This window comes from Gossypium arboreum, chromosome 3 (assembly GCF_025698485.1).
Source record: "Gossypium arboreum isolate Shixiya-1 chromosome 3, ASM2569848v2, whole genome shotgun sequence".
In the NCBI taxonomy this organism is placed as follows: Eukaryota; Viridiplantae; Streptophyta; class Magnoliopsida; order Malvales; family Malvaceae; genus Gossypium; species Gossypium arboreum.
The window spans coordinates 60,762,191-60,781,417 of NC_069072.1; the positions used below are offsets into that span (position 1 = coordinate 60,762,191).

A 19,227-nucleotide genomic window follows, 5' to 3' on the forward strand; every position below is an offset into this window, starting at 1 on the left:
CATTAAAAATTTGGCGTCACTGTCTGTTCGGTGAAAAATGTCATGTTTATTCTGATCACAAAAGCCTAAAATACTTGATGACTCAGAAAGACCTAAATTTGAGACAACGCTGATGGTTAGAATTGCTAAAAGACTACGAGCTTGTGATTGACTATCATCCGGGAAAGGCTAATGTAGTTGCTGATGCTCTAAGTCGAAAATCACTTTTTGCTTTGTGTGCAATGAATGCACATATGGCTATGTTTGATGATGGTTCGCTAATATTAAATTAAAAGCAAGACCATTATTTGTTCAACAAATCTGTGATGCCTAGAAAGTTGATGATGAAATGATTGCAAAACATGTCCAATGTAATTCGAATGATGATTTAGAGTTTCAAGTTGATAACGAAGGCTGTCTGAGGTTTAAAAACCGAATATGTGTTCTGAGAAATCCGGAGTTAATTCAGATGATTTTGAACGTTCACAGCAGTCAGTTATCAATTCACCCGGGTAATACAAAGATGTATAATGATCTGAAATAGCACTATTGGTGTCAAGGTATGAAACAAAACATTTCTGAATTTGTTTCAAAATGTTTTGTCTGTCAGCAAGTAAAAGCTAAACTTCAGGTACCTTCTGGATTGCTTCAGTTGATCATGATACCTGAATGGAAATGGGACAGAGTCATGATGGATTTTGTATCCGGTTTACCATTGACACCGAGCAAGAAAGATACAATCTGGGTTATTGTAGATAGATTGACTAAATCTGCTCACTTTATTTTGGTTCGTACAGATTACACGCTTAATAAGCTGGCTGAATTGTATGTTTCTCAGATTGTGAGGTTACATGGTGTGTCTATATCTATTGTTTCGGATAGAGATCCAAGGTTTACATCGCAGTTTTGGAAGAAACTACAAGATGCACTAGGTACGAAATTACATTTCAGCACTGCTTTCCATCCGCAAACAGATGGTCAATCTGAGCGAATCATTCAAATACTTGAGGATATGTTGAGATGTTGCATTCTCGAGTTCGAAGGTATGTGGGAACGATATCTACCTCTGATTTAATTTGCGTATAATAACAGCTTTCAATCGAGTATCAAAATGGAACCTTACGAGGCTTTGTACGGTCGTAAATGTCGTACACCATTGTATTAGACTGAGCTCAGTGAAAATAAGATACACAGGGTTGATTTAATCAGAGAAATAGAACATAAAGTAAAAATGATTCGTGAAAGTCTGAAAACAGTGTCAGATCCTCAGAAATAGTATGCGGATTTGAAACGTAAAGATATAGAGTTTCAAATTAGGGACAGAGTGTTTTTGAAAGTCTCACCATGGAAGAAAATACTTAGATTCAGTCGTAAAGGCAAATTAAATCCGAGATTTATTGGGCCATATGAGGTTATAGAGCATATCAGGCCGGTTGCTTATAGACTGTTGTTGCCACCTGAGTTAGAAAAGATCCATAATGTATTTCATGTTTCGATACTTCGTAGATATCGATCTGATCCTTCACATGTGATTAGTCCGACTGAGGTTGAGATTAAGCCCGATATGACGTATGAGGAAGAACCAATTCGCATTCTGGCTCACGAGATTAAAGATTTATGAAATAAGAAAATTTCGTTAGTTAAAGTATTATGGCATAAACACGGAGTTGAGGAAGCAATGTGGGAGCCAGAAGATGAAATGAAAGAACGTTATCCAAACCAATTCACCGGTAAGATTTTAGGGGATGAAAATTCCTAAGGGGGGAGAGTTGTAACAGCTCGATTTAGACCCTATACGGAACGGTGGTTTCGAGACCACGAATCTGAGTCAGAAAAATATTTAAAAATTATTTTATGTGTTTATTATGTGTGAATTTGTGTGTGTGAAATTTTCGTGATTTAATTTTGTTGTTTGAGTGCCGATTAAATAAAAGGATTTAATCGCGTAAATTATAAAAGTGACTAGCTATTTATTAGAAGTGTTTAATTGTTAAGGCTTATTAAAGGGAAGGTTTTTATGTTGTAATTTGACCATTAAAAGTTTAGTGGAATTTATGGTTTGGCATTTTGGTAATTATAAATATTTTAATGGATGGTTAGGTAAATATATTATTAATGTTAAATAAATGAAACAAATGGCATGAAAATAAAGCCATTTTATCATCTTCTTGCCGAAATAAAAGAACAAAAGAAAGAAAAATAGACAAGTTAGGTATTCGGCCATTGTTGATTCAAATTCAAGGTTAGTTTGGTTTCAGTTTTTGATAATTTTTACATTTTTGAGATCGTTGCTTCGAATACTATCCGGCCCATGCTAGAATTTCTGATTTTGATGAATATTTTGAGTTATTCCATTGATGAATATTTGTGTTTTGTGATGTTTGATGATGAATTTTGGAAGATATGTTTTGGATTAATATGTTTTGTATTGGAATTTTTGATGAATTTGAGTAATTAGGGTTAAATTACAAAAATAATAATTTGAGGGACTAAAATGTAAAATAAATGAAATGTAAGGACTTGTATGTATATAAGGAAGGTTCGGCCTAACTATGTTGTTGTGAGATTTTGCATATTTTGTGTTTTGTGCAATAAGGGCTAAATTGTGAAAAATGTGAAATATCAGAGGTAAAAGTATAATTTACCCATTTGTGTGTTTTTGGATAAATTTGATTGAATGTTTGATTTAATAAGTTTAATTTATATTAATTTAGATCAAGAAAAGAAAAAATCAGATTTAGATCGGGGAAAACTAAAGTTGTCGACTAGCCTATCCGTACCGGTTTTTCATCGTCTGAGGTAAGTTTATAAGCAAATAAACGTACTTAATTTTAATTAAATGCAAGTTATATATGGTGAAATGAAATGTGAGAATATTTAATTGCAAATGTCGAATGTATATAAGCTTGGTAACCATGATCACGTGTTCGTTTCGATCGAGTTACGACGTCCGAAAGGCCCGTATAAACCTTAGGAATAGTTAGGATACATATGTCATGACATAGGATTCCGATTTATGTGTGCGAGTAAGACCATGGCATCGATATGTGACTCCAATATATGTGTGCAAGTAAGACCTTGTCCGGGACAATGGCATCGATATGTGATTACATGTAAGACCACGTCTGGGACGTTGGCATTGTACTATATGTGTGATTATCCAAGTGTCCTATCCAATTCCGAATGGTTCAATGGGCAATGATAAGTGTGATCAAATGTGTAAAACGAGCTAAATGACCAGGTATGAATTAGCTTGTTACTTAATTGAATTAAGGTAAGTGAGTAATTTGATTATTAAGGTAAGTGAGTAATTGCATTCGATACAAATGAAATATAGATGTGATTATAATATGTATATTTGACCAAATAAGTAATAAATGTACATGATGTTATATTATGATTCTTAAGTTTGTGTATTGAGCATATGTATGTTTGGTTATTTAATGACATTTTGATTATGAAAGTAGAATAACATTTGATAAATTTGATCACTTGAACATTCGACCAAGGTGGAAAGTGGAGTATGAAATGTATTATATATATGTAATTTTGTAGTTTGAGATTAAGGAATGATGAGTTTAATATAATTTGGTTGACTTAAATGAATTGATTATATAATTTGAATTTTTTATTTGTTTATGACTTACTAAGCTAAAAAAGCTTACTCTATGTATACATGTGATTCTGTTTTATAGATTTTGAAGCAAGTTACGAGCTCGGGGATCATCAGCAAAGTTCATCACACTATCCACTGTTTCGGTATTTATATAGTTGAACTTGAATTATGGCATGTATAGGCTGGAACATACTTTTGAAATGTTGACTATGGTCTGTATAAGGCCATGTAAAAATGGCCAAATTTCCATGTTTGATTTTGGTTAAGTTTGCTTATGGATTGAGTTCATTTTGGTTAAAATGATATGTGATTTAAATAAGTATTGTTTGAGTTATGTGTTATGTGATTTGGAATTAGCTTGATAATGTTTGTATATATATAATTGATCATGTCTGACTTTGAGTTTAATTATTACTTTTGTGAGTTATATGCTTTAAAAAAATTGGTTAATGTTTTTGCATGTATATGTTTTTTAATTCAATTTTGGTATATGTATAGTCAATTATAAACAATAGTTCAGATGTTAAGCTTGTTTAGGGTATATTTAGATGTGCATGATATAGGTATGTTTTGTTTTAATGAATGAAACTTGGTTTTGGTTATTAACGGATTAAAAATGTTAATGATGTATGTGTATGTTCGAATATGCATAGATTATGTTGGTTTGGTTTGCATGGAAACTATATGTGTACTTAAAGTGTTTAAATGGTTAAATAAATAGGTATGGTTAATGAAGTTAAATAATGATTATCTATTGAGATTGTTTTGTTTAATATGGTATGTAAGTGAGACGATACTAAATAACCAAATGAATAGTGATTTGAACAATAGTAAACCATGGGAATTATATGAGTTTTAGTGTGATGTATAAGTGACCTACTTGATGTTAGATGAATGTTGTATAATGTATAAGTTAGTACTTTAATTATGATTATAAAAATTGATTGTACATGTTATAAAGTACAAACGCCGAATATAAGTTGATCAAATTGTAGTGATTATGTGTATTTGGTTTTGTGGGTTCTATTAATGTATAATTTTAGTTTGATTTTAAAGTGTAACGTAATTTGCATGTTTTGCATATTATTTAAGTTACATTAAAATTATATTCGGCTATGTCATATTTATATATATATATAAGGATTGGTTGGTTTAAAAGTTTATGCAAGTGCATATTTATGATTGTTTGAAAATTGTGTCTTGTCCTGTAATACCTCATAACCCTATTCTGGTGACGGATACGGGTTAGGGGTGTTATAGCTTTTAACTCTTTCAGCTCGGTTGGTGCCATCCTGTATGGAGTAATAGAAATAGGAGCTGTTCCTGGCACCAGTTCAATACCTAACTCTATCTCTCTTTTAGGAGGTGATCCGGGTAATTCCTCCATGAACACGTCTGGATATTCACATACTATTGGTACGGACTCAATCTTCAACTCAGTTTCCTTAGTGTTCAGAACAAAAGCAAGGTAGGCTTCGTACCCTTTTCTCACATATCTCTGAGCCATCATTGAGGTAATTACAATCGGCGGTGTACCCAATTCTCTTTAATCAACCTGTAGAACCATCTGGGCACTTCAATACAATATATTTGCTACCACAGTTTACAATTACATCATGCAGGGCTAACCAATCCATACCAAGTATTACATCAAACTCATCAAATGGTAATAACATAAGGTTAGCTAGAAAGCAATGACCCTGAATCGTCAAAGAACAATTCTTACAGACTTTATCAACTAGGACTGACTTGCCTAATGGGTTCGTCACTCTGATAATAAATTCTGTAGGTTCAATGGATATATTCTTACTAGACAACAATCTCATGCAAATGTATGAATGCGTCGATCCCGGATCAATTAAGGAACAACACAAGTATTAAAAAGAGAAAAGGTACTCGTAATAACGTCAGGAGCAGAGGCTTCCTCTTGAGTGCTTATTGCATACGTTCTTGCCGGGGCTCAAGCCCATGATTTTGTAGTGTCTTTGGCCACAACTCGACTGCCACTAGCACTTCCAGGATACCTTAGAGGTTTACCCCGTGGAATAGGACCAATCTTCTTCGGGGCTACTTCCACCTCTTTATCGGTTAGCTCAGGGCAGTCTCTGAGGAAGTGGTCAAGAGAACCACATCTGTAGCATGCACCGCTCTTCATTCGGCACTCTCCGAAGTGAAATTTATTGCAGCTTTTGCACTTTAGCTTTTGATCATCTACACTCCCCCACACTAGTCACCTTCGGGGAGGAAGACATTTGGATATGTCGTTTGGAGCTTCTCGTTCTACCTGAATATCCTACCGATGGAGTGGAGCGTTCATGTTGACTCCTTGATTTCTTTGTGGGAAATGAGAGCGTCTTACTGCTGGATCTCTTGCTCACAACTCGAGCTTTTCTCTTAGCTTGCTTCCTTTCATTATTGAGTTCCTCGGCCTTCTTGGCCCGATCAGCTAATGCAACAAACTCTCGTATCTCAAGAATTCCAATCAATAGCATGATTTCCTCATCCAGACCTTTCTCGAAGTGTTTACACATTTCTAACTCTGTTTGAACCCATTCAGTCGCATACTGACTTAGCCTTACAAACTGACTTAGCCTTACAAACTCCATTTCGTATTCTACTACTGTCTTATTTCCTTGTTTGAGTTCCAGGAACTCCTTCCGCTTCGAATCCAAGAACCTTTAACTGATGTATTTCTTCTTAAACTCTGCCTGGAAAATTTCCCAAGTGAGGTTTTTCTTTGGTACCACTAAAGATACAATCTTTCACTAGTGGTATGCAGTATCCTTTAGAAGAGATACAGCACACTTTAAACACTACTCAGGTGTGCATGATAATTCATCCAATACTCGTGTAGTATTCTCGAGCCAGAACTCGGCTCGTTCAGCATCATCATCAATCTTATCTCTAAATTCCTCATCCCCATACTTTCTAAGCTTGTCTACAGGGGCTTTACTAATTCTTACAGGTGTCATACCTCGTGGGAATTCCTCATCAGGTTGGTTAGGGGGTGGGGGAGGTCGTGGTATGCTGGCACGATTTCTCAAATAATCCCCAAACCACTCGTCCATCATGTCAAAGAAGGTGGCTCTTGCCTCTTCCCGGACTTCAGACATAGGCCTTCTACTGCTACTAGAAACATCTTATCGTACGGAATCTGGAGCATGGCTCTCGGCTCCCTCAGACTCATCTTGCGCTTGATTGGAAGACATTTACTATATTTAAAGACAATTAAATAGTTAGGAGATATCACACTATCAATGTTCGTATAATGGAATGCATAGCTAAACTTGTTACACTCTACTGTAGTCCTAGAACTGACTAAACCATAACTTTGATACCACTAAATGTAACACCTCTTACCCATACCCGAGACCGAAACCAGGTACGAGGCCTTACCAGACATGTACTCGAACATTTTCGGGTAATATGGGTTACAAAATTTTGTTCCAATTTGAAACCATTCAAATAAAATCTTAGTGTCCCTATTATGGGCTTACGAGGCCCAAATCATACATTGAAAAGGGTCTGGGACTAGACCGAGAACTTGAGAAAGTTCTTAGAAAATTTTCTAGGTAAACCTCACACTCCCGTGTAGAAGCAATGCACACGCCCGTGTGCTTTGGGACACTCCCATGCCCTACACCCGTGTTGAATTTCTAAAAATTATTTTCCATGTCGAACCTACAGGCTTTTCACACGGTCAAGCATACGCCCGTATCCTTCACAAGGCCTAGACACGCCCGTGTGGTCGCTCGTGTCCAAAAACTCGAGCATTCTATTTATGATGTCAGCATGCATTTAGGGGCACACGGCTAAGACACACGCCCGTGTGCTAGGCCGTGCCCTCCACACGGTTGAGACACATGGCCGTGTCTCTACCCATGTGTTTACTACAATGCTTTCTGATTTAAAATTTTTAGGTGCAGGGGACACACGGCCATACCACACGCCCATGGGGCGATCTGTGTGTCACACACGGCCTAGACACAAACTCATGTGTCTACCCGTGTGGACCTTGTTAGGCTATTTTCCAAGCCTTTGGTCACCCTCTATCAACCCCATACTCTTATAGGTTCCCATAATACATAACAAGGCCTAATTATACATCTTGAATGACCTTGATAAACCTCATTGCATGTAAACCTCATATCATCAGTTTTACACATGCTAGGTTATTCCCTTTGTATTAAAGATTTCTATGCCTTAAAATACTTTTAAGATTGGCGCATTATTATTACTCATTGCCATACTTTTAAGATTGGCGCATTATTATTACTCATTGCCAATTATGACCCAGTCATCCCATGTGATTTGGTCACATTACATGTATTGAAATGTGGTAGGCCATATTTCATCCTCACTAGCACAATTGAACATAAACATGCACAAATTTGTAGGTCATAACCTACATCAAAATGAGCCAATTCCCATGGCTATATACAAGTGAACATGTATACCTTTACAAAGCCTTCATATTGGCAAATCAAATGACACATATAACAAAATAAATAAAAGCCCCATACATGCCATTGAACAAAATAAAAACATCTATATACCAAAGCTAGGCAAGTTGATAGTGTGTTAACTCTCCAACCTTCTTCCAATCTTTATGAGTCCTCAAGCTCTGTAAGATAGGGAAAAAGAGGGGTAAGCATTTACATGCTTAGTAGGACCGAATAACTGGAAAGTAAACTTACCGATTAATTAGCATGCAACCATGTTAGTCAATAAGACCAACAAGGACGGAATGGTTTCCCTATCACATGCACTCAATCAACAAGATAGTCACATAACAATGCACCATGTAACTTTTCTAAGATGAGCTCATCATTCAAAATTTTCATTTTTAAATCTCATGTTAATCCCGTTGAGTTTCCTGGAAATCTTGATGGATTACCCATTTACCATCAAGTCATAAGAGCGACCATCTCATGTACGCACTCTCGCGAACCTCGTATCTTACGGGGGATCAGTCCTGGCTAAATTCCCCGTAATATGAACTCATAAGGTGATGTCGGGATTACCAGTCCAAGCTAAATCTCTTATAGCGACAAACACCTTTAGTGAGCTCGGATCTAAATTACCAGTCCAGGCTAAATTCAGACCCTAATCGGATTACCCATCCGGGCTAAATCCACAATGCACACATATTCTTCAAGAGGCTCGATCACTCAAAGAACACCCGTCTGGGCTAGATCCTTTCTATATTTGAGATTAACGGATTACCTGTCCGGGCTAAATCCTTTCTGCAACACATGCAGGATCTCAAGTCACATGTAAATCATGGTTTACCCATCGGACTTCCTTTTTAACCTCAACCAGGACATTTACCAAAATGTCATTATTAATAACACATTTCATGGATTCTTATGCCATCATCAAATACAATATTCATAAAACATGCAATTAGGTATATTATGAGTTTACTTTAAGTTATTCGAACTTACCTGGTACTCGTCTCAGTTTCGCATTTCAGTTATTCTGAAACCCTTCGTTTTCCTCGATCGACCTCTGGAATTTGTTCCCCGGCTCTATAAAAACAAAAATGAATCATTAATACCTGACATTATTCCTTTCGAGTCAAAATTTCACCCTCAGAAAAAATGACCCTTTTGCCCCTAACCTTTAACATTTTTACGATTTAGTCCCTAGACTCGTATAATGAAATGCATGCAATTTCTACCTTACCCGAGCCTAGCCAAATGTTATTTCCTGTTATGGCAGGCAACATTTTCCCATTATTTCTCATCTTGCTACCCATTTTTACAACTTTTACAAAATGGTCCCTAAAGCCATTTCCATGAAAAATCACTTAGTAAAAGTTGTTTACCATCCTTTAAACTTTCATATCCCTCCATAAACCATCAAAATTCAAGTGAATCATGTATGGGTAAATTTCTAAACATGAACCCTAGCATGAAATATGGGTAGGAATAGAGAGAGTAAGTTACCAGGATTTCAAAAAAACAAAAAAATTAAAAATGAGGCTTGGGAGCACTTACTATTGAGCTTGAAAATGTTGAAAACCCCAGCTATGGAGGGCTTGAGAATTTCGGCTGGATGAGGGAGAAGAATGGCTGATTTTTGCCTTCATTGTCTCATTTTATTTCATTAATTAGCCAAATGAACAAAATGTCCTTAAGCCCTCTCCTTAAAATTTCATCCATACATGCCCATTTTTGTCCAAAAACTTAGAAATTGGGAAAGTTTAAGACCTTCTAATTAATAATGTAAAGCAATTTCATGCAAATTGCTTCTAGAATCCAAGCTTTGCAATTTATTTGATTTGGTCCTTATTTTCCAATTGGTCACCTTACTCATAAAATTTCTTCATTAAACTTTAACACATGCATATTCTCATATTCTAGACCTCATAATAATCATAAAATAAATATTTTAACATCGAATTTGTGGTCCCAAAACCACCGTTCTGACTAGGCCCTATTTCAGGATGTTACAGAATCAAAGACTCAATGATTAATCCTCTAACTGCCTACCCAAATCTATTCTATCCAAGTCAGTTTAATCTGCAGCTTAGCCAACAAACTTTCGTCATCGAACAAACTAAGTCGAGTTAACATCACTCTCAAATCAGTCATCACCCTACGGCTCAACACATCAGCCACCACATTGGCCTTGCCAAGATGGTACTCAATACTATAGCCATAATCCTTAAGTAGCTCAATCCATCTACGCTGCCTAAGATTCAACTCCTTTTGAGTCAGAAGGTACTTAAGGCATTTGTGATCGGTGTAGATAATGCACTTCTCACCATACAGATGGTACCTCCAAATGTTCAGTGCAAAAACCACAGCAGCCAATTCCAAATCATGCGTCGGATAGTTTGTCTCATGCGTCTTGAGCTAAAGAGACACATATGTCAGAACCTTACCGTCCTGCATTAGATCACAGCCTAAACCTACATGTGACGCATTACTATAAACCATAAACTCCTTCCTAAGTTCAGGCTATATCAGAACAGAAGCCTCAGTCAGAACAGCCTTGAGCTTCATGAAGCTCTCCTGCTATACATTAGTCCAAACAAACAGAACACCCTTACGTAGCAGCTTAGTTAAGGGTGCTACAATTAGTGAAAAATCTTCCACAAACTGCCAATAATAACCCACTAAACCTAGAAAATTACGGATCTCAGACACATTCTTAGGTTTTTTCCAATCCAGAACAACATCGATCTTACGAGGATCAACTCAAATCCCTTCAGTAGAAACTACATGCCCTAGAAAAGTGACTTCACAAAGCCAGAACTCACACTTACTAAACTTAACGTAAAGCTGTTTCTCACGCAGAATCTGGAGTACAACTCTAAGATGTTCATCATGCTCATCTTTATTCTTAGTGTATACCAAAATGTCGTTGATGAAAATCACGACAGACTGATCCAGATAGGGGTGAAACACTCGATTTATCAGATCCATGAATGCTTCTGGTGCGTTAGTCAATCCAAAAGGCATCACTAGGAACTCGTAGTTCCATAACGAGTCCTAAATGTCGTATTATGCACATCAGCTTCTTTAACTTTCAACTGATGATACCCAGAATGTAGATCAATCTTGGAGAACATAGAAGCCCCTTGGAATTGATCAATCAGATTATCAATCCTTTGGAAGTGGATACTTGTTCTTAATGGTCAGCTTGTTCAACTGTCGATAGTCTATATACATTCTCATGGTTTCATCCTTCTTCTTAATAAACAGAACCGGAACTCCCCATGGAGACACACTGGGACGGATGAAACCACGGTCCAAAAGTTCCTACAATTGGGTCTTAAGCTCTGTAAGCTCCTTCGGTGCCATACAGTAGGGGGCGATAGACACCGGAGCTATGCTAGAAAGAAGTTCAATCCCAAATTCTACTTCCTAATTCAAAGCTAAACCCGGTAACTCCTCAAGGAAGACGTCTAGAAAATTCTTTACAGTTCTGATGTCCTTTACAGTAGAGTCCCTAGAAACGAAAACACTAATATAGGCCAAAAACATCTCACATCCTTTATGAATCAGTTTCTCAGCCACCAGTGCAAAGATCACATTAACCAAATAATTTCGACGTTCTCCAATCATAACTACCTCATTATCCTCCTCAGTTCTCAAGACGACCCTCTTAGTCGCACAATCCAAACTGACACGGTGCTTGACTAACCAGTCCATACCTAGAATTAGGTCGAGCTCTCCAAACGGAAGCTCTATCAGATTAGCCAGAAATACTGACCCTTGAACCTCTAGCGAAACATCTCTATATAGTTTACTAACCATAATCAATTGCCCTAGTGGACTCAGTACAGTCATCTCACTAGAAGTACTCTGAACCAAAATTCCTAAGTTTCTAGACACAGTGCTAGCTACATAGGAATGTGTGGAACCTATGTCTATCAAAGCAAAGTAAGGTACATCATAAATTAAAAACGTACTGGTAATGACGTTTGGAGCAACTCTATCTTCTCAGCAATGAGTAGCATAAACAAGAGCAGGCTGTCTCGCCTCAGTCTGTCCAATACTTCTGTCTGGTACTCTTTATCCATGACCCATATCGTCACCACCCCTAGCCTGACCTCGACCCCTCTGTGGTTGCTGAACTACCCCTTATGGCTGCACAGTACCAGTACCCGGAGCTTGCATCTAATCGACCTTCAGCGAACACTCCCGAATGCAGTGCTCTAATGACCCACACCTCAAACACACCTCAGTCTTCCTCCAACACTCACCCTGATGGCGTCTACCACAATCTCCACACAACTACAATCCAGTAGGAGCAACAAGGGGCCCAGCTCTAATTGACCCAACTCTAATCGGCCCATCAGTCCTAGCCTTTTTCTTAGGCCTCTGCTCCGAACTCGAGGGCTCTGAATCCCTCTTGTTCTTACCTTTTCACGATCTCTGTTTTAGCGCTTAACGCACTCGACTTCTTCTACGATCTTCGTCTTGTCCACCAGAACGGAGAACTCTCGCTCCCTCTGTGAAGCTATCAACGCTCTTGGATTATCTCTAAGGCCGTCCTCAAAATGGACGTGTCTCTCATATTCAGACGCCACCATACCTCGCGCATAGCGGCTCAATCTCAAAAACTCAGCCACTGATCGGTATCCCTATGTGAGGTTCAGAAACTCATGCATACAAGCATCGATGTAATTTTCTCCTACATACTTCCCTTGGAAGGCAGACTTAAAGAACTTTCAAGACAGACGATTGGGCTGAGTGCCCTCCTTCACAGTCAGCCACCACTGATAGACCTCATCGCAAAGCAACGAGACTGCACCCATCAATTTCTGCTCAGGGGCACAGTCTAAATTGTCCATTATCCTCTCTGTAGCCTTCATCCAGTACTCAGCCACATTAGGGGTGACTCTAGTGACACCCCTAAAAAGTTCAGCTCCATTGGATCGGAGTCACTCCGTAATTGACCCTCGGCTCCCAGATCCAGTGTTAGGCCCAACGACCCTCTCAAGTATCCTTTAAATAGCCTGGGACAATACGTCGTCCCAAGCCATGCGACATTGAGACCCAGTCTCAGTGGCAGGTGACACCGGTGTCTCACTAGTGTCCAGGTTCGGCATGCTGTCCAGAGAAAAGGACTCAGCTCGAGCCCCTCTATGGCCTCTACCTCATCCTCTAGTACCACGTCCACGGAGACCTCATGCGCTCATGACTATTTAGATTTATCTGTATTATGAATTTTATGAATCAGTTACAGTTTTAGTATTTATTAATAGATGTTTTATGTAAAGCAGCATCATAATTTCAGAGTTTGTTTTTTGCAAGTATAGTCTCTATCAGTTTTAGTTTCACAATAGTTTCAGTATACACTAACTAGAGTGTTTTCAGAACAAACTATCTATAATACCATAACAGTTTATCAAAATACTTATAGGATTGGCGCTGGAGACTCGGTGTACCATATTCCTAGTCAAATCATTTCTAATCATTTGAAAATCAGTTCTTTAAAACCAAATTTTAAAACCCAAAATCTACAGTCGAGTTTTGCAACTTGACTCTGATACCACTAAATGTAACACCCGAATTCGGCCTAGACGTTATGGCCGAATTTGGCGATGTCACATGAAATGAAATCTGAAATCGAGTTTATCAAGTTAAAACTGTTTCCATTTATTAGCTTTCATTCATCTCTCGTCAAATTCAAAATTATTTTTCTCGTGTAATTTGACCTGTTTAAAATTACTTTCTGTAGTGGAAGCTTTTAAAATTGTGAAATTTGGAAAAAAATCATTCGTGTTTAGGAAAAACGTTGTTTTTAATTTAAACCTAGTTTCGTTAAGTTTTGTAGTTTAAAAGTCCATGAAAACAGTTAAATCCAAAATAAAGGAAAATGACTAAAGTTCCCAAATTACATAAAAAATAACCCATAAGAATAGAGAAATAAAACCATAAATGAAGTTTAATAGTGAGATAAACATGTGGTCATCGTTGAGTCCTCCGCCGCACCGGTCCGTCTCAGTCTGGGGATTACCTAGACAGTTAAAACAGAAAGGGGTGAGTTTACGTAAACTCAGTGTGTAATCCCTACAAAAAACATGCACACAGTCAAATAACAGTTTCAGTCAAATGTAGTCTGGCCTAAGCCCATTACAGATTCAGATACAATTAGGGCCTTATCCCATTCAGATACAGTAACAGATATCAATGTCCTACCCACCAACCTCTAAACACCATCTCCGACCATCTCTATACACCATATGGGGTTTAAAGCACCCACCCAGCCCTACACACCAAGTCGTACTGAATGCGACACATATCAGTAATATTGTAGCTAAGCGGCCAGATATTAGGAATGAAAGCCTTTCAGTACACTTCCTTCAATAATTTATTATCCCACCCCGATGTAGATGCAACTAACATGCTCAATGCAAACATTCAAAAATACATGTTTATATCTATGTTTCAGTCATCAGTCATACATACAGATCAGTAAACATGCGTAAACTTGGCATGCTCAATACATACATTATATATTCAAATCACACAATTTTAGGGTCTAAGTAGCGCTTACCGACCCTACAGTAGGTTCACAGTCGACTTGGGCGACCCGTGTAACCCTAGGAAACATATTAGCTAAATGAGCCCACATGTCCATGTGGTTTTCCCGTGTGGCCTACACACCCAGATTGGCTTTGCCCGTATGGATCACACAGCCTTGCCCAAATATCACACGCTAGTGTGGTGTGCTTGTGTGGCCAATACTTCTAGTTTGGTTTAGCTTGTGTGGCTCACACGGCCACACCCCGGCCATCACACGGTCGTGTCTTGTACACGGCCTGGCCTTCGTCGATCACACGGCCGTGTTGGCGTACACAGTCTACCACACAGGCGACCACACATCCATGTGGCATCGACAGTGAGGTTTTTTAGCTTTCACCGAACCTCATTTTTCTGTGTTTCGGGTACACACCTAATTTGTTTTCGTCGCAGAAGCACTCCCGATACTACCGAACCTAGATAACAACAACCAAAAACCCTAGTTCAATACACGATTGCAAAACTCAATCCGAAACCAATCCACATACACAGCTTAACAACATCTACCATGGAGTTTGAAAACTTACCACCAACAACAGAGATTTCCCCTAGCAATCAAATTGCTGAAAACGTACCCCTTACTTCCTGACCTTCCCCTAATCGAGAGCAGTACAGAAAAAAAAAACCTACAAGAACACTAGCCATTAAACACGAAGATCACAACAACGCATAACTTACCAGTGAACATAGTCAAACGTTGCACCGAACAAAAGTGAGTTTAGAAAATCAAAAAGATGAGAAAGAAAAGTAAAAACAAAAATTTGGCAGCAGAAAAGATGGAAGAGTTGACGTCCAAAAATTTTGGGAAGAGAAAATTTTGAAAATAAAATAAAATAAAATAGTGATAATACCAAACTAACTTCCCCATTCCTCAAATCTCTCCACTAATCCACTATTCAACCTCCTCAACACACCAAACCCCCTAACTATTCGAACCAACAAGCTTATTCTAATATAAAATTAAAAATAATTTACTATAAGCCCGCTGAACAGAAAGAGGGTTTAATTCCAAAAATAAACAAAATTTGTCCAAGCTAGAGCTTGAACTTGGGACCTCTCATACACACCTAAAACACTTAACTACTAAAACAGTTACACAATTGTGTCACATTTTCACAAAAGTCAAAATAAGAATTTTGGAGCGTTATAGATATTGATGATCTTGTTATTCTTGATTCTTCCTAAAAAGTGGTAGTGACTTTCGACTTCGTTTTTTATCAAAAAAAAATTAACATGTCTTATTAGTCATCCTCTATGTTCAGGAAAAGAATGGTTGTATAAAATAGTGATATTATTCATTTCAATAATTTAATATTACATCAAAATTTCATCCTAAATTTTAGATTTTTAGTTGGATTTAATTTTTTAAAATAAAAATACTAAAATTTAGGATGAAAATACGATTGTAATATTAAACTAATAAAAATAAATACAAATGATATAACATTACTGTTTTATATAATCATTTTCCATATTTGGGATAGTTTTTATATGGTTATTATAAATTATTGATATTAACTACTCTCCTAAAAGATTTGGCAGTAAAAGCATATTTAATTTATCGAACTAATCGAACACTCTGGCCAATAAAATAGAAAAAAACCAACCAGCATAAAGTTCATGATAAAATTATAATATGATAAAACAAAACAATTGAAACCCATTGTTCATACGAGATACAGAAATAAATAAGTAGGACCAAAAATAGCTTTCTTTTTTTTAAGGAAAAAAAAAGTTTTCAGCAATTCAATCCACAATTGTCCAAGTCATGTCATTCTCAAAGATCCAATGACAGACTTCAACTTGTCCAGGGCTGGATCCAAGGGCTAGAAAGGCACCATGAGTGGGACTCCAAGCTGACGTGTCAAGATGACAAATGGCAACCCCATGATTAATCTTGGATTTGCTTGTAACATCAAGAATTTCAGCTTCATAACCCCTAACCTTGGGCACTGAGTGACAATAATAGAGTAGGTAGGGGTACAAACTCTGATGGCATGACACCGATTTTGTCACCTCCCCACCGTTGATACCTTTGACTTCTCCGATCATGATCTCTTGCTTTGATCCCTTCACATTTTCTGTTGTTCTCACCGTAACACTGAGGCCTAAAACCGATGTGGCGAAGTCAATCATGTCTTCCACAGACCCAACGCACCGCTTCGTCTCACCTCGGCTAGCTGGCCTCTCGCATTCTGTCAGTGCGTTCTCAAGCATGCCCTCCATGCTTGCACCAAAAATGTTCCTAAGCTCAGATAAGTGAGAGGTTGAAAATGGTAATTTACTCAAAATCCCTCGGGGTAAAAATGACCTTCGAGGCATCTTATCCCTTATGTCTGGCATCACCATGACATTCCCTTGCTTCAAAACCGACTCCCTAAAAAATTTACCTGGTTCAACCCATCTATTCACTGAAGTTTCTTTAGAGCTTGAGTTTGTGTATCCAGCAAATGTGACGCCCTTTTTGGCATAATCCAGGAATGAACGGGCCAAATCATACATTTTGAACCCTATTGTGGTGGAACCAGTGGAACCTTTACCATATTCTTTGAATGTAGAGTTCCCAACATTAAATGTTTTCCCATAATTTACAAAATTAGCTTTCCCGGAATTTGCATCCCTTGCGTAAGACTGAAAAGAATCAACTCCAACATTGGCTGAATCTCGATAGCTAGTAAAGTTGTCAATCCCCAACTTAGAAGCTAAACCATAGATTTTAAAGTTATTGCGGGGATTGTTACCTGAGTCACCATAGGCTTTAAACGAGTCGTTTGCTGAGTTCCCTAACACCCCATACCCTGCAAAACTCGACCCGATGGTGTTAGCATTTGAACTATAGCTTGTGAACTCAGCTGGAACTGCCTTGCCCTTCTTCCCATAATTGATGAATGCCTCGGACCCTGAGTTTGTCTCAGAGCTATAGGTTGAGAAAGAGAGTTTATGCTTGTTACCATCGGAGTCGTAGCTGGTGAACCGGAGGTTTGGCACGTTAACTCGGTCCTGATAGTTGTTGAACCCACCAGAGCCGCCCGTGGCGCTGGAGCCATAGTTGGTGAAGTTATCAATAGCGACGTTGGCATCTTTGGCATAGCTTGTGAAGTCTTCACTGTGGGCACTGGATCCCCTGCTGTATTTCTTAAAAGACTCGTTGGGAGTATTTAACCCATCGGAGTAGTTCTTGAAGGAGTCGATCCCTCCGCGACTTAACGAGCCATAACCTTTAAAGTTTTTACTGGAATACACTGCGAAGTTTGCATCCCCTTTACCCTTGCCAACTGCGTCTAGTTTCGAGGATTCCTCCTGGAATGAGCAGAAAAGATTGGCTAAGGAACAAAAAGATTCAATGTGGGAAGACAGAGAGTTATGATTGGCAAGTTGAGTGAGCTTGGCCAAGTCAATGGCGTTTAGTGGGGAAGCTTTGGAGATAAGAAATGGTGGCTTGGGAAGATTGTTGGAAATGTGATTGTTCCAGTAACGAATCAACGAGGCTTTGGCTGTAAATGGGTTCTCCTTACCCTCGCTTCTGCCTGTACCGAATACTTGCACCACCTGGAAATAGAAATAAATAAATTAAAGCAACAAAGTCTAGAATGTAAGTATATCAAATGAAAATGTAGAAAAGACAATATAGAGCAAAAACAAGACTAGGGAATTTAGTTTCTTACATTGAAATATGAGAGAGATAATAAGTACAAGAAAAAAAGGGAGGTTTTCATGTTGTTTTGTTGTCTACTCGAAGCTAGTTGGGGAAGAGAGAGTGGCATGTTTGGGGGAATATATAAGTAGAATTGGGGCCTTCTTTTCTCTCCCATACAATCTTTTTGTTTAAGCTTCGTTCCCTTTTTTGAATGTTGTTTATTTTCGGTGCTATCAGGCCAACAAACTTTTATGTGGGCAAGTTATTGCCGGTAAACCCACACAGTTGAGAGGTTTTACTTTAGAAAAATAAAGTTGGTCCAATTCGAAATGACAAGATATCAATGAAATTTAAAAGCTTGTATTGCGTGTTAGGTTTAGCAACCATTTATGTTGATTTAGCAAGAATAGTGATGTAGATATGTTAATTAAATGTTTGTTTTCCCGAGATTTACCTACAATATATATTTGCATTCCTCAACCTCAACTTCAATGTGTTCATACCCTTTAATTACAAAAATTCTATTTTTGACTTTATTCAAATAAAATTGTTTTTGAATTTATATTTTCCAATTTTAATTACATAAAATTATCTTCTTTTTTATGTTTTTAGACACTATTTGACAATTTAATTTTTTCAATTTATATATTTATCTAAAATTTAATTTATAAAATCTATAATTATAAATATTTATTAAAAATCTAATTAAACCTTAATTTAATCACTTTCAATTTTCATTCAACATAATCAAATGTTAAATTATTTATATTTTATAATTCTTAATGTGTAATGACAACAAAAAAAATACCCGAGTTGAAAATGTTAATAATGATAACTAAAATTTTAGAGATTTTAACAATAACAACAATAATAAAAAGAATATATTGTATAATAAGTAAAAAGATATAAACACTTGAATTTTTGAAAGTTTTAACAACAATTCATGAGAG

At 37.5% G+C, this 19,227-nt stretch overlaps 1 protein-coding gene across 1 annotated transcript; it reads right to left on the bottom strand.

The window, feature by feature from the left end:
• Nucleotides 1-16,232: 16,232 nt before the first annotated feature.
• Nucleotides 16,233-18,637, bottom strand: LOC108458483 (polygalacturonase 1 beta-like protein 3). Its single transcript, XM_017757908.2, has 2 exons — nucleotides 18,306-18,637; nucleotides 16,233-18,189 (listed from the first exon to the last, which is right to left on the bottom strand). The coding sequence occupies exons 1-2, from the start codon at nucleotides 18,450-18,452 to the stop codon at nucleotides 16,387-16,389; spliced, it is 1,950 nt and encodes a 649-aa protein (XP_017613397.1). The 5' UTR covers nucleotides 18,453-18,637; the 3' UTR covers nucleotides 16,233-16,386.
• Between the last annotated feature and the right edge of the window lie 590 nt (nucleotides 18,638-19,227).